The sequence below is a fragment of the Mytilus trossulus genome, chromosome 14, assembly GCF_036588685.1.
Source record: "Mytilus trossulus isolate FHL-02 chromosome 14, PNRI_Mtr1.1.1.hap1, whole genome shotgun sequence".
In the NCBI taxonomy this organism is placed as follows: domain Eukaryota; kingdom Metazoa; phylum Mollusca; class Bivalvia; order Mytilida; family Mytilidae; genus Mytilus; species Mytilus trossulus.
In genome coordinates, this window is record NC_086386.1 from 75,001,884 (window position 1) to 75,027,330 (window position 25,447).

The window sequence follows — 25,447 nt, forward strand, 5'->3', positions numbered from 1 at the left end:
TATTAATTTCATTGAATCATATGTAAACATATACATGATATAAAGTGAACAAAACAATACTGTTTAAACATTATGCAAATTTCACTTTGAAAAATAAAATTATATGTAAAAAAGATATGAAAAAAATAATAATAGCAGAAAATATATTTTTAATTCAATAAAAGGTAGAACTTTTTAAAGCTCTTTTTTTACCTTGAACCAACCATTTATACAGGTATGATCTGGAAATTTGCATCCATATTCTTACAATGTATATAGGGATTTAAATGTACAGTGTCAAGCGTATACATAACTACAGGTAAACAAAACAAACACAAAATGGCGCAGGCAGCTTTTAAAACTTGTGAGATTTGTGTTTCAAGTCCTGGACATAACTACTGTCAAGAATGTGATCAGTTGTTTTGTGATGGATGTAAAATATCTCATTTACGGACAAAGATGACAAAAAATCATACATTTCAAAGTGGGTCTAACATTAACCCGGAAGTCAAACAATACTGTAACGAACATGATGAAAACTTTATATACTACTGTAAGGAATGTGATGCACCAATATGTAAAATATGTGTCATTGAAGATCATAAAAAACATGATTTATGTGAAATTAACACATCAACTGCAATAAACAAAGCTGAGATCGAGAGCGATATTAAGATAAAGCTTAACATATTAAAAACACATATAATGGGTATCGAGAAAGGAACACACGCATATCACGGCGATATCGATGGAGTCATGCATGCCATAAGAAAAGAAGGCTTTCGGTTGAAAGAGCTTATTGATACACAAGTTGAATATTTGATTAGATCAGCGAAAGAGCAACAATCAACACAACTTCAAATCTTACAGTCTATGGGTGATGCATTTAAAACTGATTTGAGTAAAGTAGAGGAACAGTACAAGATCTTTCAAAACGCACAACAGATAACAGAAACGTCAGCATTGCTTCTAAAACTGAAAGAAATAAAGTCACAACTTGCTGCAGTAGAAGTAAAGCAGCTTACTGTCATACCAACGGTAAAATATGTAAAAAGTAGAGCACAAAGAAGTGAAATAAAGAAAATGATTGGAGACCTAACATTCAGGTGAGTTGTTCTTAATTATTGGGTCACAAAATTCTATAGGCATCAATTTTGGGATGCCACGTAATATAATTGATATGTCATTGAATATTGCTAAATCCTATTTTATTCATATGATTTCATAATGTGACAGTGGCGCTTTAAATTGCCTCCTTTAGTTGCAGATTAAAAATAGAAATTATTTAACATTTGTCAAAGGCATTTGTCTTAGAACAAAATCCTATATACCTTAAAATAACAAAAGGTACATAACTAAACATTTTGAAAAATGTCATCCGGTCGCGAAATTCCGTTAGATGCCGATTTCTCAGTTCCAGACCCCAAAAACCTTAATATGTCGTAAATCTGAATTGATTTATCTCCACAATGGTGTATAACACGCCTACTTTTGTTGTCAAAAGTAACCGTAGCAATCCTACCCAATCCTACCCAAGTATGGTAATCGCAATTGTTTCGTCTACCGACGCCAATTAGGAAATAAATGTCTCGCAGTAAAGAGTATCTTCCCGCTCTCAAGGTCGAAATGTTTCTCAGAGTTATCTGATTTTATTTCATTTCATACGCTAAGTCAAGAGAGACTCTGAATGATATCAATAGAATCGGAAAATCTGAGTTCTAAAAATAGAAATTCCTGACACATTAGACCATTAGACAGGCCTTAAATAACACTTTGTAGGGTTTGTATCACATAATCTTTTACGAATTTACAATAAAGGTAATACTAAGTATTTATAGAAAAGCTGACAGTTTTTTGTACATAATTTTAATTATAAATCAATCACTGCTGAAAAGATAGATGTAGTATGACTTCCATAGAGACAACTATTCACAAGAGACCAAAAGACACAGAAATCAACAAATATAGGTTACGGTACGTCATTCAACAATAAGCAAAGCCAACCCCGCATATTCAGCAATAAAAGTCCCGAAATGTAAAACAATTCAAACTAGAAAATTAACGGCCTTATTTATGTTCAAACAAATGAACGAAAAACAAATATGTAAATAAAGACAACAGTAGTATACCACTGTGCGAAAATCATCAATCGATTGAGAGAAAACATATCCGGGTTTCAATCTCAAACTGAGGGAAACTATGAGAGAAGAACGAACTGTAAGATAACAGCTGCCATCTGCCTGACCTGTTACAGGACATTTTAAAGTTTAAGACAAATGCTGGATTGAACCTATTTTTGTGGCTACCACTTGTCGCACTTGTATGGCAATGTCAAACATAACAATAACATAACAACAGTACATGACAGAGCTACAGTACAAATAAATGGAAGAGAAAAACACAAATAAACAATACAAAATAACATTTCGACATGCTAATAGTTAACAAGGGTACCAGGCTTATAATTTTATACGCCAGATGCATGTATCGTCTACATAAGACATATCGGTGACGCTCAGGTTAAAAAAGTAAAGATAGCCATACAAAGATGCAGAGCATTGATGAGCCAAAATTCCCAAAAGTTGTGCCAAATATGGCTAATGTTATCTGCCTGGGATTAGAAAATCCTTTGTATTCAGCATACTTTATACTTTTACAAATAGTTCATTTATAAAAAAAAATGACCATATAATTAACACAACAACAAACGACAATCACTGGATAACAGGATCCTGAATTCGGAAGGCAACTACATATAAGTTGTGGCAGGGTTAACATGCTAACTGGATTCCAAATGAAAGTTTGGAAAAAAATCTTGTTTTTATATTTCATTGAACGCCGCTAATTATGTATGATTCATAAATATTTCATGCAAACATTATTTTATCGAACGCAAACCGTTAAGAGATAATTTCTATTTTTAGTGAAACGGAAAAAAGAGAAGAACCCCCGAAAAAACGTGAAAATGATAGGTATGCATTCGTATTAATCAGTGAACGATTAAATCATCGACTTATTTGAATTTCAGCATGAAACCTTTCTGTGAATCTATTAAATTCAAAATGAGACTTCAAGAAAGAAATAGTATTATTCTCACAAATATGGTCATTACGGGACATTTCTTGGTACTGTACTATTCGGGGAAAGAGAAAGCAAACCAAGACCTTTTTAATTCACTTATGTATCTGGGAGGGCATATCAATATACATATGAGTAGAATGTGTTACCAAGAAGGAACTTGTTTGTTGACATGAAATATTATTGATATAACACATTTTTTTAAAATTATTTTATGTTGAATTATGTTTATTATTTCGAAACACTAAGGGTTTCCTTACCATGAATGAATGAACAAAATCGTTTTGTTGTACGCCTTTTTGAAATTATTAGTTTTCATTGTTTTAATATTTGTAAACTAGCGCAATTGATGAGTATGATGTAAACGAGACACGAGCTGGCGTACCAAGTTATGATCTGGTATCCTAAATGAATTTGTATTTGAAACTGAAGTGATATCACCATTAATGAGACTGCAAACCCAAAAAAACATATAATACGCAAAACAAATCGACATCCTAAAACCTTAGACCGTAACGCTATTTAAGAATTGGCGACACTTAACCTGTAAATATGCAACACTTGACCTATCGACGTCATGAAACAATTACTTTTCCTTTGTTATGTTCAGGTTCTTCGAGACATGTTGATAAGTTGTATTGGAATTTTTCTAATCGCTTGATATGCTTTCTTTATAGAGACACTTCACCAAGAAGACAATTCAGATACAAATGCAATAATTGCAGGTAAGTGTGCTGTGTTTGTTTTCATCTGATACATACAGTATCAGATTTGGATACAGTAAGATAGTAAAAAGGGGAAGCGAAAGGTACCAGAGGGACGATCAAATTTATAAAATGAAAATAAATTGACAACGCCATGGCTAAAAAAAGGAAAAGACGTCAAACAAAAGTACACAAAACACAACACAGAAAACTAAAGACTGAGCAACATGAACCCTCCAACAATTAGGTGTGTTATCAGGTGTTCCGGGAGGGTAACTAGACCCTGCTCCACGTGCAACCCGTCGTGCTACTCATTTTACAACCCCATATCAAGTCTAATGTTTTAGGTACCATAGATATGTCTTAATGACCAAATGAAACATGAAATTTTATACTATTTCAATAAAAGCAACTCAACCTTCATCACAATGCCATATTTATTCATTCCTGAAATATTAAGGTTGCCATGATTATTTTTTTTGGATTTTATGTTTATATATACAATTTTTTTTTTTTACTATTGCTGAAGGCTGTAATGTAATATATAGTTGTTGAAGTTTTCGTCTATTGGTTTCTGGTGGACAATCTTTTTTAATAAATATGTTTTGATTGTTGAATTCGAAAATTGAATGTTGAATGTTGAAATAGTTAATTTAGTATGCCAGATGCGCGTTTCGTCTACATAAGACTCATCAGTGAAGCTCTCATCAAAATATTTAAAAAGCCAAACAAGTACAAAGTTGAAGAGCATTGAGGATCCAAAATTCCATATATACAGCTCAGGTAATCTATGACTTGAATAAGAAAATCCTTAGTTTTTCGAAAAAAAGGTTTTGTAAACAGGAAATTTATAAAAATGACCACATGATTGATATTCTTGTCAACACCGAAATGTTGACTACTGGGCTGATGATACCCTCGGGGACGAAACGTCCACCAGCAGTGGCTTACGAATGTTGAAGAGTTGAAAAATGTTGAATGTAGTAAACGAATGTTGAATGTTACAAAATGATTGTTAAATGTTTTAAACGATTGCTAACTGTTTAAAACAAATGTTGAATGTTGAATGTTGACATCGAATGCTTTCATTTTTTTTAGGATGTTTAATATTGAAATCAAACGTTGAATGTTGAAAACGAATTTTGTATATTGGAATTCAATGTTGAAAAACGAGTGTTAAATGTCGAAAACGAATTGTAAATGTTGAAAAGGAGCATAAAAAACTGAAATAACCATTTGAAAGAAAAACAATTGAATGTTGACTATTAACCAACTTGACATCCGTTATAAAAAGGTTATGTTTTTTTATGTAATTTTGCCTATTAATCATTTTACACAATGTTTGGGAATAGTGAAATAACTATTAACTTTAAATGGTTTGAATTTCAGGACGGAAATTGTTACTAGGTGAGTATTCGTGATTAAATAAACTAACGCACATATTAAAACGAGTACTTTTTTTTTTTTTTTTTATAAAAACGGACATTATTTAATTATCTTCATCAGATATGTTAGCTTTTTAAATACAACAAGATTGTATTGATTGAATACGAATATTAGATTGCATATGGTTAATGACAAATAAGAATCACATATGGCCGTTGTTGACTTAAGCGATAAAGTGTTTTGTAATGCAAGTCATTTCGATTTCAACTGCCTTGAAAACTGGTTCTGCACTTTGAACCTTAAAAACTATTTAGTTTATTCAGTCTGAGTTATCAAAACGATGTAGAAAAAAAAATTAATAAACATTGATATTGACATTTGTTTTACACAAATATGTTTATCTTATATAAATTCTAAAAAAAAAGTGTTCATTTCATTACAAAATCTGAAATGTATTGATATGACCGAGTAATTTTCTCATGCACTTTTTGTAAGAGTAGTTTCTTTAAATCAAGATTGCTTTATATGGACGCGTACGGAAATATATAGATGTTAGAATTCCTTTGTTTTTCTTTTAAAACATAGTTCTTATTTGATTGTTTTGTTTAAATTTTTTTTCAGTAAAGCACCATTGTAAGTATTTTTGTCATATTATTATCAATATAAGGTTTGCATAAGTGTCAGTAAAAATCATACTACATTTTTTTTTATGTTGGTAAAACATTTCGGAATGTTCAATGCTCTGCAAATGTTTGTTTATAATTAGTCTTTAAACCGTTATATACACGTCTCTGTGATCTCAAAGTAGATTCTCCGCCTCGAATGTTATTAAACTTTTGTTAGATCTACGGCGGGTCAAGCCACAACTTAAAAAAATGTGTTTGCTGCTTCTCATCTGAGCACTCGGCTTTAAGGAGTAATATCAAAGACTGAATGTGAAGGAGTCGACAAAATGTGTCCGGGTATGATGACGTGTCTTTCTTCGAACTGTTATCTTGCGTGCTACAACGTTCAAAATCTGGCTAAGCATGGCGATCTCTATGAATTCATATTCACATTCATATTGCCTTTGTCTTGAATAATGAAACAAAATATGAATGGGGAATATGTCATAGAGACAACAAATCGTCCAAAGAGCAGATATAATAAGAATTTTTGATTAGATTTACCATTAATCGTTAAACAATCATTCATCATCATAACTATTCAACTATTTTTTGTGTCATTAATGGTGGTTTTACAGAAGACGAGATGTGCGTTGAAGGAGCGAAGTATAATTTGTTTGTATACTATAATTCAAAGGTATTATCCAGTTTAAACCTATTTTTTTCATAATATCCGTATGAAATGTGATTAGATATTTTGTGTTTACTAATATAAATCTCTTTCTATATTTTGCAGCAAGATGTAAGTACAATTTAATATCGTTTTCATAGCAGTGTGGACGAGACCATCTTTTGGCGCGCTCACGTTAACAATTGACTAGGTCAGATAAGGTGAACGTTTTTCTGTAACGCCCACTTATCAAATCGTACTTGTTAATTTGACAAAGACTAAAAAGCGGAAATCAATGGTGGTATTACCCCTATAGTAGATCAGGTTGATGTGTCTCGGTTTTAGTTTGTAATCTGACATTGTTTTGCCTAATTGAAGAATGACTTTTGAACTGCGGTATACCTCTGTTGTCTTTATTTATTCAACAAAGAAGAAGAAAAAAATACCTCAGCGGATCATAAGTACATGTACTACTAAGGATGGTTTTATGATTATCCAGGTCATGCTATCTATGGAAATTTCTGTTAAGATATACACGAACGCCGGTAGTTCATGTTTGGACATCAACGAATCATTAAACAGCCACTACTCAAAGGAGCTTTCCTGGGAAGCCTTGTATTTTCCAAATTCAATTATCAAATTAAGTTGAATCTAGAACAGCGCTACACGAATGTAAGCTACGAGACTATTTACCAGGTTTGTAATAGCATAAGCAACACGACGGGTGCCACATATGGAACAGGATCTGCTTACGCGTCCAGAGCACCTGAAATCACCCCCAGGTTTTGATGGGGTTCGTGTTGCTTAGTCATTAGTTTTCTGTGTTGTGTCTTGTGTACTATTATTTGTCTGTTTGACATTTTTTTTTACCATGACGCTGTCAGTTTGATTTATATCTATGAGTTTCAATGTCCGTCTGGTATCTTTCGCCTCTCTTTTTATCGTTTGCTTTATTCTGTTAATCATCTACTAGTATATTTATATCTTTGAAGTAATGGAAACATATATTGTGTGTGTGTTTCAACTGTCGTTACTACAATCATTTCATATTTCTTGAATTTGAAATGAACGAATGCGATTGATTATCAATTCATATACACATACCATCAATGAATTTAGCTAGTTATATATCTTTTTTGTTAATGTAGCTCTTTAACTGTTTTGATTCTTATACATCCTTGGCTTTATAATATTTGGCTTTTAGCGATCTTTATCAAGTTAAATCCAGAACAGCGCTTCGAATTCAGACGCATGCAATTTATAACGTGTTGTTTTCATGTTTTGTAATAAACCATGTTTACCTAAGTAAGGCCATGTTCACACCAAAAGCCATGTACAATAAACATGTTTGCAATTAGTTTTATGTAATGTACACTGGTTTTATATTAAATTTGTTCACTTCTATACACCTTGTTTAATTACCTGTGCATAACATTTGTTTACACTTGTAAACTATATGTCATTCAAATGTTCATTTCATAGACCCGGATGGGAAGTTTTCGGACAACTTTTCTAGCAGTTGGGAACGACCATTTGACTTCAAAAAGGAGGGGAGGCAATGGATTTTTCCTTGAAAAATATTTTGATCCCCAATTGGATACAGATGATAAAAAAAAATATGCTGAATCCAGAATATCCCAATAAATTATAGTGTTAAATATTGAAAAAATAATTATTTGATTGCTAGCATCGAAAAAAAAAGGAATAAAAACGTTCGCGCGAAAACAATTCTGACTTAGAAAAAACTATACCCTCTCTCCCCCCCCCCCCTTTTTTGAAGTAATGTGGTTGCTCTTTTATGAAAACCATTTTGGTGATAAATATATTAAGTTTAGACAAAGATATCTGTGAAAAAATTATATTTATAATAATTTATTGTTATAGCTATCATTTTTATTCAAAAATTGTTATTTCCTTAAATGTCTCGTTTTTGTACACTGAACCTACACAAGGCCTACATTAACTCGACTGCATGTAGACAAAACATGATTTAAACTACATTTTAACATTGCGTTTTATCAACGGGAACGTAAATGTGTTTAGTTTGCGTGTGAGTTACACAAACACAACATCGAGTTTAGGTCAATGTGAACACGGCCTAAGACAAACGATTCATCTAGTAGACCAGGTTCTGCTTACCGTTCTAACTTGTTAGAGCACATATTTAGATCAACCTCGGTTTTTGATTTGGTATGCATTTTTCTGAATACATTTTTGTATGTGTGTTTTTTTTGGGGTGGGGTGGGGGTATTTCTTTGTCTTTTTGTCGTCTATTAATTTGTTTTGTCATTAAGTTGTCGTCTCTACTCAAATGAGTTTTTATAATATCACAATGGTATTTAACGTCTAACTTTTTATATCCAATTGTTTAATAATTTGTTCTGAAATATCTATTTATTTTGTTTTTTTTTGTTATTTACCCTATACACCTTATTTTCATTCGACGTTGACAAATATTTTGAGGGGTTAGATTCCACGTTCTACAAGTCCGTAACTAAGAAAGCCACGATTTTTTTGGGTATGTAATTTCTCCAAAAAAAACCAAGATAGTCATATTTTGAGCTCTCAAAATCTTCTTTTTGTCTATATTGAAACCATTCTGAGGCAAACGAAAGGTAGAAATACGTTTAGTATTCATGTTTGACATCCAGAGTATACATATGGCGTCACATTGTTTAGATGCTAAAGACTCCGCTCCGCGTCGCTAGGTAAACTTTATTTGCGACAGTAAAATCGACGTTTTACGAAGGCCAAGCTTAAAATACAATACAGTTATCTCCTAATTTTACACTAGTCTTCCATATTTAGCATGTTTATATTTCAAAGATATTTTGTGTTTACTTAATATGTGAATTTCATTATATTTGTAGTAAGTCTGCTGTCTTTTTTTTGTAAGTACAATCTAATATATCCTTATGATCATTAAAACTGCGACCTCAAATTATTTTATGATCAGTGTGTTACACAAACTACTACCAAAAAATGAGATGAATTTTTATTTTGAAACTTGTCAAACGAGAAGTATGTTTCAAGTTGAATAATTGTGTGTTGAACAGCGGTATACTACTGTTTCCTGTATTTATATATTCAAATAAGAATGTAAAACTTGACCTGAATTAAACATGTAAATCCAAATAACTTTCGTGTTAGGTTGTACATTTATGGTGTAAAGATATGTTGTGTAGTAACATTTTACACTTTATAAGAACTCATTAACACGAATGGACTGACGACGTATTTTCGTATACTTTATTTAGAGTTTTACTCTTACTAGTCTCCTTCGCGACTTCTTGATCTCGCGATTTTCTAATTTACTAGATGTATTTTAATAACGAAAGATACCACCTTTACATATTTGCGACAACTTATATTCGCGTTATTTATCAACTCATAAAAAGATATCGCCCGCTAAAATAAGTTGGTTTACCTTATTTCGTTCTAAAGGTAGAAATATATGACCAAAGATGCAAAAAAGATTCTTAGTCAATTTAATCTGAAGGAGAACCTTTGTTAGAACCTTATTTTGTTAAATAATCGTTTATGTTCCAATGACGTATGCATTGACTGCATTCTGTATTAAGTTTAAGCCTGTTTATTTATAGTAGATCTGGAAACAAGTTATTTTAACTTACTTTTAACTAACTTATTTTCGCGAGCAACTGATTTTTGCGACTTTCACAAGTAAAAAAATAACGCAAATATAAATTGTCGCGAATATGTAAAACTTAGACCATTCCTTATTGAACTTCATCAAGTAAGTCAGAAAATTGCGAAATAAGAAAGCAGATAAGTGGTCCAAAAAAGGATAAAACGCGTATAGGAATCACTTTTCTTTTTACTGGTGCGATTGCTGCCTTGTAGCGGCATTATACTGCCCATTTTTTAAATCTACAGCTTTGAATTATTGATGGAATAATTTAAGTCATGCTTCAATTTAACATAAGGCCATTCTTTTATTCCATCTATCAACACACAGATGAATGGATCCTATTGACTATTCTGCTAAATACCTAAATTCTAAATCCTGCATTCTTTTTGTCTGTGCAGACACCGTATCGTATAGTAAAAAGTCAAATCACAAAAAAATGAACGGAAAGTACTTAACCAAACGACTAAAATGAAACGTTCAAACACATCAAACGAATGGATAACAACTGTCATATTCATGACTTGGTACAAGCACTTTTTTATGATGAAAATGATGGATTAAACCTTGTATTAAAGCTAGCCAAACCGCTCACTTTTATTACAGTTGCATTAAATTTCATAATATTGTGAACGATTTATGAACAAAAAAACCCAGACATAATAAATAAAAATGTCAAAATAGGGATAGACCAGTCAATATTGTGTTCTACATTTTATAATCTTATTTACTATAAAAACAAACAAATATAATAGATTACTATAGTAGATAGTTTAACTTCGAATGACTCTGAGATATTTTATAACTCACTGTAAACTCTAATTTGTTTATTTGATATTTTACAGCGGGAAACGTCCGTAAGTACTGTTGATATTTTTATTTAAACTAATATCGTGATGTTTTAGGAAATTTCCTTCAACGCACGCTTGGTGATTTTACCCATTTCTGTTACAAAGACAATTCTAACAAGTAAAGGATATCAAGCAACCGATGATTCTAGTTTTTTAAATACAATATAAAAAAGAAGATGTTCTATGATTGCAAATGAGACAACTATCCACAAAAGACCAAAATGACACAAACATTAACAACTATAGGTCACCGTACGGCCTCCAACAATGAGCAAAGCCCATACAGCTATAAAAGGCCCCGATAAGACAATGTAAAACAATTCAAACAAGAAAACTAACGGCCTTATTTATGTAAAAAAAATGAACGGAAAACAAATATGTAACACATAAACAAACGACAACCACTGAATTACAGGCTCCTAACTTAGAACAGGCACATAAATCAATAATGTGGCGGGGTTAAACATGTTCGCGGCATCCCAACCCTCCCCCTAACCTGGGACAGTGGTATAACACTACAACATAAGAAACGAACTATAAAAATCAGTTGAAAAAGGATTTTTTGAATTTTGGGTCCTCAATGCTCTTCAACTTTGTATTTGTTTGGCTTTTTAACTATTTTGATCTGAGCGTCACTGATGAGTCTTATGTAAACGAAACGCGCGTCTGGCGTATTGAATTATAATCCTGGTACCTTTGATAAATGTTAACTCATCAGATAGACAAAAAATAAAAATAAAAAGTCATTAAAGGACGATCATGTAACTACTAGGGAGGGTGGTTTGTTTTTTTTTCGCTTAAAAATATTCTTATACCCAATTTGATAGAAACACAAAGATATTCTGAATCCAAATTTTCCCTATGCTTAGTTCCTTTTTCACGAATGTGGCCTTCTGAATTATACTATTACACAGGTTTGTAATAACACCAGCGACACAACGGGTGCCACATGTGGAGTAGGATCTGCGTTCTTTGATTAAAGTATTTAAAAAAAAACATGAAAGTGATCCTACCCTTTTTAAAAATAAAAAAAAAACAATTTTGAGTCACTTACCTATGAATGACTCTAGAACAAGTTATAACTCATTTTATATTACACTTTATTGTCTTTTACAGGAGACAAATTCAGTAAGTATTTTTTTATCTAATGCAAAAACTGTCTGAGATACAGGAAAATATCAAAAAAAAGAAGATGTGGTATGATTGCCAATGAGACCAAAATGGCAAAGAAATTAGCAACTTAAGGTCACCGTACGGCCTTCAACAATGAGCAAAGCCAAAACCATGGAACCGCATAGTCAGCTATAAAAGGCCCCGACATGACAATGTAAAACAGTTCAAACAAGAAAACTAACGGCCTTAATTATGTACAAAAAAATAACAAAAAACAAATATGTAACACATAAACAAATGACAACCACTGAAATACAGACTTTTTAAGATGAAATTGAGAATGGAAATGGTGAATATGTCAAATAAACAACAACCCCACAAAAATCAGGTAACAGCCGAAGACCATCAGTTGGTCTTCAGCGCTACGATAAAATCTCGCACCCGGAGATTGACCCTCCCCATAATAAAAATGTGTATTATTTCAGTGAAAATGGACGTAACATTATATATCTTGAAATGCCATTAAAGGTGTCAGACCACCAATTTAATATCCATATCTACTCAACCAAATTTTGCAATTTTCACAGCTTTCTATATAAGTATAACTTCATAGAAACCAGGTTAATCCTGAATGGTACATGTATCCGCTTTCTGCATACCAATTTTCAACATAACTTTTAAGCCTGGCTTCTAAGAAAAAAACTGACCTTCAAAAAGAGGTATTAAAGTCAAACAAATATTTTGTTTGAAGAATATCCGATAGTTTAAACAGGTCTCATTAAACAGTTTGACTGTCCATCTGGTATTTTTCGTCCCTCTTTTTTAACGATTCAGACTTTTTACATTTATGTATAGATTAACATTACTATTTAATTCAAACATTCAAAATAACATTTCCTAGTGAAGTTTTGTGATGTACATGTTGTAATCTTTATCAAATATAATAGTTTTACAAACATTCAATTATCAAAACATTTCAATTATACATTCTAGGTATTGCGAGAATTGCGGGTAAGTTTTCATGTTTTTTTTATACAGTATGGAGAAAAAAAAAACAGAAATGTTTTTAACAATAATACAATGACGTATGAATAGTTTTATTGCAGTTGATGAATGAAAAGTAAAATAACAATTATATCTAGGTACATGGCAAAATCAAGAGCTCAAACACAACAAACAAATGGTAAACTACTGTCATATTACTGACTTAGTACATGCATTTTCTTTGGTAAAAAACGGTAGCTTAAACCTGATTTGGTAGTTTCCCAAACCTTATACTTGTATCACAGTCGCATCAAATGTATGCACTTGTTGAAAGAAAAGACGACAAGAACAAGAGAAACGTATGGAAACTATCTGTTCATTTGGTGTCACAAGCCTAGAAGTCAGCACTTCTGTGCTGACAGGAATTAACATTAAAATGGTCATAATTATAAATTAACTGTTTACAAAACGCTTAATTCTTAAAAAAAAATTAGGCTTTTCTACCTGAGGAATGGATTACCTTAGCTGTATTTGGCAAAACATTTAGGACTTAATGCTGTTCATTTCGTACTTTTTTTGGCCATTTTAACTTTTCATATTCGGGCGTCACTAATGAGGCTTTTGTAGTAAAAAAAACGCGTCTGGTATATATAAAAAAATCAATATTGATATCTATTATGACTTTATTTGCTGTTTGATTAATTTTACACAGTTATCAATACTATTCGTGTACCAACATATGCTCATGGTTTGTTTGATTATTACGAGTTATCATGTAAACTTCGTGAGACATATTCGATACGAAACCTTTCAGGAGCCAACTATGTATTCTAGTAGAGAACATAACACACGATGAAGATGCGGTATGAGTGTCAATAAGACAACTCTTAATCCAAGTCACAGTTTGTAAAAGAACAAAATTTACAATCAAAGCCTTGGCTCACACCAAACAATAAGCTATGTCATGCAAGTCATATGAATTAAATTATTTAGTGACAGATTGTCATTTGAATTTCAGCCAGTTTTAAAAAAATATTTTTTTTGTCATAAATACAGTAATGTTACTAATGCTAGAGTGTATGTCTGAATTATATGATTGTTTTCGAGATAAATATGGCATACATATGTTTAATGTAATTTAAGTGTTGTATTTGTTTTAGGGAAGACAGTCCATGTAAATATATTGACATGCGTGAATAGACCGGTAATAAAGAACAAGCATGATGCAAATTGTATCATATGTGATACCTCTACACGATTAACTAGTAGTTTAAAACAGAATGTATATTATTTACTTACGTTTTGATCCATGAGAAATGGTATAATTTTTTTTTTACATAAATATGAAAATGCATGTACATTTCTATCTAATAAAACCTTTCTCCAAGTTGATATATATTGTATTCCTATCATCAATCAAAAAGTTCACTGTTGTACACTTTAAAAAAAAGGGGGGGGGCTTTATAGTCAGTCAAGGTAGTTAAAAACCCATATAAGTAAGCGAATGACACCAAATGGAAAAGCAATAATTCGTAAGGGTTCCACGGAACACAGTGTCTCGCCTACTTTTGCTGTTAGTCACAGGCTCAACAAAAATGTACAATCTTTTGATTGTAAGAAGTTTCTATCCAAATTTGGTAAAAATCCAGGATGGTTTATGAATCGAATAAATGTTTAAAAACTTTAACTGCAGACTCTTTGTAATGTTAACTGGAAGAAAAACTAAGTTCATTTATGAGTAATATACGGAAAAACAAGAATTTTTTTTTAACCAAATTTCCTTTTAGATACTAGTTTTTGATCATAAACAAGCTTCTGTACAAGTTTGGTACAAATACAGGATAGTTTAAGAAAGTTATTAAAATTTTAAAAACTTTGACCACAAAGTGAATTTAATGTTAACTGGCAGAAAAACTAAGTCCATTTATAAGTAAAAAACGGATAAATAGGATTTTTTGTTTTTACAAAAGCTACTTCTGGATACTATCTTATAATCATAAAAAATAAAACGACAAAACTACTCCGAGGAAAATTGAAAAAAGGAAAGTCCCCAATCAAATGGCAAAATCAAAAGCTCAAGCAAATCAAACACATCAAACGAATGGATAACAACTGTCATATAACTGACTTGGTACAGGCATTTTCTTTTGTAGAAAGAGGTGGATTGAACAAGCTTCTGTCCAAGTTTGGTAGAAATACATGATATTTAAAGAAAATCATTAAAATTTAAAAAAACTTTAACCACAGAGTGAATGTAATGTTAACTGGCAGAAAAAAAAACTAAATCCATTAATAAGTAAAATACGGAAAACAGGATTTTTTTAACACATTTTTACTTCTGAATACTATCTTATGATCATAAACAAGCTTCTTTCCAAGTCTGTTAGAAATCCGGGATAGTTTAAGAAAGTTATTAAAATTTCAAGAACTTTAACCATAGAGTGAATATTTGTGGACGCTGCCGACGACAACGATGACGCCGACAACGACGGAATGAAGGATCGCTGTTTCGCTTTTACGACAAAAGTCGCAGACTCGACAAAAATCATATGTAAAAAAGTAAAATAATAAAAATAACGAACTCCGAGGAAAATTCAAGACGGCAATTCCCGAATCAAATGGCAAAATCAAAAGCTCAAACACATCAATCGATTGCACAATAACTTTCACATTCCTGACTTAGTACAGGCATTTTCTGATGTAGAAAATGGTGGATTAAATCTGATTTTATAGCTAGCTAAACCTCTCACTTGTATAACAGTCGCATAAAGTTCCATTATATTGACAATGATGTGTGAACAAAGCAAACAGACATAAAAGGTAAAAATGTAAAACAATAGGGGTTCAGCAGTCCACATTATGTTATTATCTTGATCACTATAAAAATAAACAAAAATGTAACAAAGAAGCACAACAAATTAAATCAAATAAACAAAGCACATTAGCAAAAATGAAAACAAGAATACAAGCATTTTCATGTACCATGGATCAATAACACAATGAAGGGGATGTATAAGTACAGAGTAATAGATATTCACATTTAACATAAATATGAGAATGCATGTACATTTCTATCTAATCAAACAATTCACTATGTTGATATATATATTGTATTCCTATCACCAATGAAAAAGAAGCTTTTGTACAAAAGTTAATGTTAGTTAAAAAAAAAAGGGGGGGGGGCGGATAATACCAAAATGGGAAACTAAAAATCATTAAGTAAAGTATGTTGAGTAAATAATCAAAAAATTATCAATATTACTGAAAAAAACGTTAAATTGTTTTTCCAAAGCTCTTATCTGCATTTTGCACCAATAACTATATTCTTGAGTAACCAACATATAAGTAAAATGTGAACATTTGGGTAAACATGACTAATGCGACAGCAACTGAACGTACAACATGTCTTTTGTTTAGTTTTTGTCACTCTGTTTATTCATGAGAACAAAAACCTCATACATATATACACAATTTTCGAGATTTCTCATGTTTGCCTTATTTCATTTGCTTGATTTAATAGCTGTTTTTTTGGGTAAAGAATAGGAAATTAACTGTTAATAGTTATCAAAGGTACCAGGATTATAATTTAATACGCCAGACGCGCGTTTCGTCTGCATAAGACTCATCACTGACGTTCAGATCAAAATAGTTATAAAACCAAACAAGTACAAAGTTGAAGAGCATTGAGGACACAATAAAAATAGATTTTACTCTCCTGTGTCAAGTTGCAATACATGTAAATGATTTTCTCAATAAAGTTCTAGGTCCTTTGAGAAAATATTTGTTTATGTAAAATAATAGTAACGACTAATTCTCAAATACTCCTGTTGTCAAACTAATAAACGTATGTTTCTGTATATAAAAAAAGAGGAGAATAAAACATGATATATACTTTCGAGAAATGATATCATATTAATTAGTGTACGTGTAGAGGCACGTGGCCGATCGGTTGATGATTATTAATAACTAAGTAAGTTTACCCATTTTTACATGCAATAATGAACAATTTGATTGGTCTATATGCATGGTATGTCAATAAATTAAATTCGGTTTTCTCTGTTTATGTCTTTATGTTTGTTTTAAGGGTTTTTTTCTTCTCTGTAATTTGTTCTCGTTGTTTCTAGATCTGTCCTTTTTTTATTGTTTTTTTTCTTCGTAGAATACAATCTGGAGTGTTTACGACTAAAATTATTTCTGTATGAAAAATGACAAAATAATATTGATTTTGAAATTTATAAAATGTGTATGTCACGTAGATAGGTCATATTGAATATATTTGCTTTAATTATTGTTTTTATGAATACAAATATTATGCGTTAAGGGAGCCGTCAGTGTATGAATCAAAGAAATTGTAAGAATAACGTGAAACAAATGACCCTTTTTTACACTACAAGATTAGTTTTATTGGACATTTTCCTTTGAATACATATGTTTGCCTATCGTGTTTTCGTTAAATACTTTATATCAAAAATAGACGCAGTAGCGCGTGTAACAGGAAATACATACCAACATATACAATTACATACAAAAGAAAAGTAGAAAAACAAAAATACCGAAATCCAAAGAAAATTCAAGAAGGAAAGTCCGTAATAAAATAGCAAAATCAAAAGCTCAAACAAATCAAACGAATGTATAATAACTGTCATGTTCTGAATTTGTACAGGCATTTTCTTATATGGAAAATGGTGGATTAAACCAAAATAAGGGGTACCCGGTACAGCAGTCAACACTATGTATGATCGTTATCAATATAAAAACAAACAAATATATAACAAAGAAACACAAACAAGCATATAGACAAAGCACATTAGCAAAAATGAAAGACAGGAATACGAAAATTTACCATAGCACAATACAACAATGACGGGATGTACAGGTACAGAGCCACGTCATATGTAACAAAGAAACACAAAGGGCATATAGAAAAAGGACATTCGCAAAATTTTTTTTTTTTTTACCATAGTACAATAAAACAATGACGGGATGTTTAAGTACAGAATCACGTCATCTGTAACAAAGAAACACAAAAGGCATAAAGACAAAGCACATAAGAAAATTGAATGACAAGAATTCAAAAATGGATATTACCACAAACAGACTAAACAGTAAAAGTAATATTCACAAAGACAAAAAAAGAATACTTTAACACGTTATTAAGATAATAAACAACGTTATTACCCAGAATCTATACTTCAATACCATCGTGTATTATATTTTAATATATACGGAATATTTATCAACAAGGTCTTGGTACCTTCCGATGAACTTTTTGTAGAAAAAGGACGAAATTCTTTGACATACCCCTGGTTCATCAACTTCTTATCAGACGCTGGTGACGTTTTACAGTCTAAGTAGGAGCTTCAAGCTCTTGAATACCGAATAAGGTGGGAAATATATATCCCATATGCAGTTGAAGTTGGTATATTGCTACTAAGGTAGGGCAAATTGATAATTTTAAAATTAAAATCATCTCGTTTGTCATAGATTCTGGCACTGAGATGACCGTGTATGTTAAATTCGAGGTAAAAGTCTAAAAATGAGGCAGAGGAAGCCGTGTCTGGTGAGTCCATTACTAAATAGTATTGACTTTTCTAGTTCTTTTGGAAATATTCATGAACACAAGTCAGAAAAGTTTGGATTATTAAAGGAAAGAACATCATCAATATATTTGAATGTGACTTAAATGACCTAGCTTCTTTGATCTTCTTGTTTTGACAAGTGTCTGAAGGAACTCTGATTCATATGAAAAAAGAAGAGGTCGGCTAGGAGAGGAACACAGTTCGTTCCCATAGGAATGCCGACAATTTGTTGAAAAGTTTACCTCCAAATTCAACAAATATGTTGTCAATAAGAAACTCCAGCGTACTGATCACTTGTTCCTGTGTAGCATGTTTTATCGTTTTGTTCACTTTTAACAAAATGTATTGTATGGTATCCAAAAGTAATAAATTTATAGTGTATGCTAACATTTTTATGTTGAAAAGCATTGTAGATTATTTTTTATAGACGATTTTTGCAATTTCACATCGGGAATGGTGGTACAAGGGGTTGAAAAATAAAAAAAGTTTTGATAGAACTAATTTAAAAAAAAAATCCAGATTTAAAATTTTCCAGAAGTTCTTTAGAGTTTTTAGAATCCACACATGGTTAATACCACTACGCGAGTAAACAGTTTCACAGTATTTCTGGAGACCCTCTTTCCCTACAGACAGAATTTTTATCAATCAAACATGCAGATGAGCCGGCAAATGTATCGTTGTTTGTACGGAATTTTGTGAGGCTTAGGTATCCAATACAAACAAGGTAAGTTCTCCGATTTGATGTTCAATGTAATGTTTATTGAGGCCATGAAGGACGTATTATTCGCCAAAATGTCATCCTTGCCAAATGATATGTTTTTGTATGTGGGATTACCTGAGTGCTAATTTATTCTTTATTCTTTTACAAGACATTCGTAGTAGTACGATTCACATACAAAGACCATATTATTTGAAGCTTTGTCTGCAGGAACAACACCATACTTATCGTAGAGAGATTATAGACATTTCACGGCCTCTTTGTCTCTGAAAACGGAATTTGGTCGACCATTCACATAGTTTTTCAACTTATGAATTCGACGTTTTATCAGAAACCTGATTGTTTTGACCAAATCTGACAAAGTGTCCAGTGCTTTTTCTTCTCGTTTAGCAGATGCTCTGGCGTAGTCCTCAGTGGCATCCATAATTATTTTTAAGTTAATTTTCCGATTGATGTATCAGGTTTTTCTAAACCTGGGACCATAAGATATCAGCTTTCGGCGATTTTTATGTTGAATTATGTTTAGATCCCCAGTAGTTGTAAATATAATGCGAGTGAGAACAGTCACATGCCAGAAGTAATTTTAGGTATTGTTCTAAATCAAGGATCTGCAATGCTTGTTTTTAGTTAAATACTTTGGGTGCAATGGTTTTTGTATAACTGTAGGATACAATAGGAACAAACTGATTTTGAAAACAAAATGATTTTTTTACCTCCTTGTGATGTAAAACGTTGCTTATATTGATTGCATCAATTCCTTTATTGGTAAACTGACAAGGAAGGAATTTCCTCTTTTCTTCATGTAAAGGTTCCGAACTTACTGGTTTGAAAAGGGAGGAGAAGAGCTACATGTACATCACAAATTATACTGACAAGTCTGTATATTGGAGAACATTGTCAAGTGTATAACTTCTCTAACATTTTAGAAACAGGCAGTGAAAAACAAAAGTTTTAATTTAATATAATGTCCCCCTAGCAGATTATGAAGATCTGAAGGAAGGTCATCACAGCTCCCAGTGGGCGATCTAGATTTGATTTTTTTACATTAGGCCGATGGTAATGTTTTTGCCCTTGACTACGTTGGTGTCGTGAGATAGTATCCAATAGGCTCATTACATTAACATCAATGCAGGCTAGACTTGACAAATTTCCTACTCCTTTGATGTTATCATTGCATCCATATGGCATTGCAGGACCTAGGTCCCTTATCCAGAAATGTTTCTCTATCTTTTCGGAAAGGAGTGCTTAGTATAGGGCTATTGGTGTGATGATACATTTTTCTCGATGATGCGTACTTTCATAGATAAAGAAGGATCATGGTCCGGTTGATTAAAATGGTTATAAAGAACCCTGAATTGCGGATCTTCATTATCAGACCAGTGTTGGTTGATTCATCATTTTACGCAAAGTTTGTCGAGTTTCACCAACATGAAGTAGTCCACACAAAGAACATTCAATTCCGTACACGATATTGTTCGTGGAACAGTCCAGGGGCTCGAAAGATTTTGTATAATACGTTTTTCTTGTTAAGTTACTGGTAAAATTAGGAGTCGTGATTAACATATTACATGTTTTACACGTTCTCCTTTTTCCTTTTTTATGTTTACAAGAAGAAATGATAGGTGTTGATTCACTTGTGTCTTTAAACAGTCGAAAATATTAACGCAACAAGGTTTTAATTTATGAAAAATATTTGAATTTTAAAGTAGTAGTCCGAAAGATATCCCATGTAACACACAAATCAACTGCTACAGTGTTCAGTGTAGCAAAAGAGGACCATGGTCATTGGTATTATTTGTATTCATCATGCAATATGCTAACAAGATAATGATGACCTCGGGGAAAATAAATGTCCAATCGTTTCGTCTTTTTCTTATCCTGTATTCTTTTCTTCACTGTTGCGGGAGACCAAAGAGAATATTATGTCCAATAATAAGTCACAATCTAGTATGATGTTGTTTTTTTCTACTGTACTGCGAGTTGTCCAATTTATGAATTTTAGTTTTCAACATCTTAAAAGAAAGTTAAAACTATCACAACACAACACACTGATGTTGTTGTGTAATTTATTACAATCGATTACTTTATCAAAAGTAATTTTATTACTTTTCGATTAGTGTCATTTACATGCATCTAATTTTTAAATAACTAGAGAAAGCTTACCACAATTATACTGGTCAATGAGTTTGTTAGAAAATTAAGAACTTTACACAAGCACTGCTTCTAAATGCCCTCTTTTAAACAGTTGATGTCTAGACCAATAAACCACATAAATTATAATTTCTCGAAATATAAGTCAACAAGAGAGAGTGGTAATAAAATTCATTCATTGACTTCCACCAATGCACCAGTCACATATTTTTATTATGGGCCATGTGGTTCATATTCTGTACATATTTTATGACATACTCTCTTAATGACTTAAATTTTTTTGTTCGTTTATCTCTTTTTTAGCAGATCATAACTTTGATTTTTTAGAAGATAATTGATTATGTTCATCACTATAAACGTATTTGATAATTTTACTGAAACTTTAACATAAAAGTGTAATGATTTGTCTACATAATTTGATCGATGGATACTTAAAATTATTAGACACATGGATTCATATTTTTAATTGGATTAACTTCTTAACATGATATTTTATAAAGCTGGCAATGGAGTAGTATTTATATCCAAGGGCCATGTAATATAAGTCCTATACTTAATTAGGCATGATTGAAATAAAAGCAAAGTATGCATCTCACTCATTGAATGTCTTTTATCATCTGATAAGAAAAGCCAAAACAGGCAAATGAGAATTCGATAAACTCTATTTAAATTTATAAACATTCTATGTTTACCTTAGCCGTATTTGGCACAACTTTTTGGAATTTTGGATCCTCAATGCTCTTCAACTTTGTATTTGTTTGGTTTTTTAATATTTCGATATGAGCGTCACTGATGAGTCTAATGTAGACGAAACGCACGTATGGCGTACTAAATTATAATCCTGGTACCTTTGATAACTATCATATTGTCAAAATATGTTTTCAAGAATTGTGAGTTATTTGTTTGAAGAGCTGGAAATGCAGCTTAATGTGTCAAAAAATCTGTTTGAACATGAGGCAAACATAATGCTGAATGAGAAGTTTGATACAAATCTCAAGTTCTGTTTATAAATTCCATTTAATCTCTACCAAAACATAAAGAATACATACAGTTGTCTATTTTCATCTAAACTAGGTTTTATTTTACTGTCGATTACTTGGAAAAATGTTATCAATTTCAATCCATTATGATTATAGATTACAATTAAAAACCAATTGTTCAGAGATCAATTGAAGGTATTTCCACTAGTAAAGATCTATTTTGATATTGAAATATGAAAAATCAGTTTAAAATGTTAGTTCCTATGGCTTTTAATGTATTTATATGAATTTAAAGCAAAGGTCAATTCTAGAACGTCCTATTAACATATGACCTTGACCTCAATTTCAAGGTCACAAACCAAGGACCTTAAATCAAAAGAACCTAGGTCTTTAATACGTTTGGTTAATGAGTTATACCACTTTACGCGTAATTCTAAATGTAAGATGGACAAAAACTCCCATGTATTGTATGTGCATCCTTTCAACCATAATATACAAGTAAGGACATGTCGCAACTAACAATTTATGAAAAATTATTTGTCAAAATGTCATACGGTATTTGAAAAGAAGTGAAAATAAGCCAAAATCAAAATTTAGAATATGACCTTGACCTTTGACCTTGACCTTATTTTCATTTATATGGACCTAAGACCTTAACTCTGAAGACCCTAGATCTATATCACTTATGGTTTACCAGTTGGAAATGCATATCACTTGAATCAAATGTAAAAGGGGGAATAACTCTCATATGGAGTCTCCATATAGCTTCGGTCCAAATAAATATCCTTATCCTAAAGATGTAACGAGCAATTTGGTAAAATAAATTTGTCATAATCTTTTACGGTTGCGAAAGAGTAGTGCTCACAAGCAAAACAGTGTTCAGGGAGATAACTTTAAGTATTTTGTTACGCGGTTGTAATTTTTTAAAGTGTATAAACTATACGATATCATATTCCAAATATCTAAGCGACAACTTATTAAACAACAATACTACGCAAGAAAAAAAATTAGGCGGAAGAAAAAAAAAATAATAATCAGAACAAAATCAAAAGGTGGAAAGACTTAATAACCCAATCCCTGGTTGTTATTTTTATATATGATCTGTGCAAGGTTATGATAGAATTTGTTTATCTCATGTAGCAAGTAATTCTTATATATGTGTCATAAGTTTCTTACATAAAGTTGACTGAACAAAGTACGCAAGCGAATATGAATATGAATAAGTCGGAGGACAAGAAAATGATTAAATACGACATTTTATTTCAAATGAAGTCACCGCTATAGCATATTTTTCAAAACTTTATATTTTCTGCCATATATACTTTAAATCGATGATTTGTATGTTTATCGATGAATATTTTTGTGAGATCCATTTCACGTGGCTCTGTACTTATACATCCTGTCACTATGTTATTGTTCTATGGTAAAATGTTTGTTTTCTAGTCTATGCTTTTGTTAAATTAAATGTGCTTTGTTGATATGCCTTTTTGAAATTCTTTGTTACATATAACGTGGCTCTGCACTTGTACATCCTGTCATTGTGTTATTGTGCTATGGTAAATTTTTGTATTCTTGTTTTTCATTTTTGCTACAGTTGTAATGTGCTTTGTTTATATGCATTTTTGTGCTACTTTGTTACATATTTGTTTGTTTATATAGTGATTACGATAATAACAGAATGTTGACTGCTGTACCCCTATTTTTGACATTTTTATTTATTATGTCTATTTGTTTTTTTCACACATCGTTGTCAATATAATGGAATTTTATACAAGTGAGAGGTTTAGGTATCTATAAACCAGGTGTTATTTAGTATTTTCTATATAAGAAAATGCCTGTGCCCAGTCATGAATATGACAGTTGTTGTCCATTTATTTTGGGTGTTTGAGCTTTTGATTTTATCATTGGATTAGGGACTTTCCGTTTTGAATTTTCCTCGGAATTCAGTATTTTTGTGATTTTACTTTTTTCCATCTCTTTCATTTTAGACATTCAAACGGAAAAGATATAATTAGAAATGTAGTTAATATAAAATAGACTTCAGCAATAAGATTTTCTTCAGCGTTCACTGAAAACTAGTAAATCTCAAATAAATAGTCCTTTTACGGTTTATCATAAATAATGTTAAGATTTTTCTATTAGTAAATTTCTGCTTTTAACTTTCCTTAAAAAAAGATATTATTCTCGCTACTGAAAGATTTGCTGTGTGGAGATTTATTTCCCAGAGGCTATCACCAGCCCAGTAGTCAGCACTTTTTGTGTTGACATGGATTATCATTGATATGGTTATATTTATGAATTAAATGTTTACAAAATTTAGAATTTTTGAAAAACTAAAGTTTTTCTTCCTCAGGCATAGATTACCTTAGCTGTATTTGGCAAAACTTTTAGAAATGTTGGTCCTTAATGCTCTTCAACTTCGTACTTTATTTGGCATTTTCAAATTTTTATGGTTCGAGCGTCACTGATGAGTCTTTTGTAGACGAAACGCGCGTCTGGTGTATATACAAAATTTAGTCCTGGTATCTATGATGAGTTTAATTATAATTAAGATTCTGTTTGTCATTATCCACGAAGGTAGGAAATGCTACAATTTACCAAACAAAAATATATCCATTGATTTTAATCTTTAATTGATCTCAGAAAAGTTGGCTATGTATACTTCATAACATGAAATGTTCTGATAAATTAGCTTCTCATACATTTATATTACTACGTAACTATGTATCTTGTCCAAAGAAATAAAACGATTGCCTACTAGTATTTAACAGTACTTTGATTTGTCAATCCTGAAAAAAAGTCCTATCTCTACATTTTGATATGGTACACTAAAAATGTAAGCTTCAAGTTATTTAATGATGTTATTCTAATAAGAGTTAATTTGACTGATGGATGGACAGAAAGATGCAAAGAAAAAGCCATGACCGTTATAGACATTTATATATATTACATTGATGTTATTTTGTACTCCCATTCTTTAATATCACCAATGTCGTAAACTTT

General features: G+C 31.5%; 1 protein-coding gene across 1 annotated transcript; it reads left to right on the forward strand.

Annotated features, from left to right (window-relative positions):
* Positions 1–309: 309 nt before the first annotated feature.
* On the forward strand, positions 310–6,558 carry LOC134698065 (E3 ubiquitin-protein ligase TRIM9-like). Its single transcript, XM_063560354.1, has 6 exons — positions 310–1,085; positions 2,904–2,951; positions 3,735–3,782; positions 5,151–5,168; positions 5,769–5,780; positions 6,549–6,558. Exons 1-6 carry the CDS (start codon positions 319–321, stop codon positions 6,556–6,558), a joined length of 903 nt encoding a protein of 300 aa, XP_063416424.1. The 5' UTR covers positions 310–318.
* Positions 6,559–25,447: the final 18,889 nt, after the last annotated feature.

Excerpts from the sequence above, each read along its gene's own strand:
- LOC134698065 (XM_063560354.1), top strand. The coding sequence starts at position 319 with ATGGCGCAGGCAGCTTTTAAAACTTGTGAGATTTGTGTTTCAAGTCCT. Across the intron at positions 1,086-2,903 it reads ATTGGAGACCTAACATTCAG|TGAAACGGAAAAAAGAGAAG; the intron begins GTGAGTTGTTCT and ends TTCTATTTTTAG. Across the intron at positions 2,952-3,734 it reads AAAAAACGTGAAAATGATAG|AGACACTTCACCAAGAAGAC; the intron begins GTATGCATTCGT and ends CTTTCTTTATAG.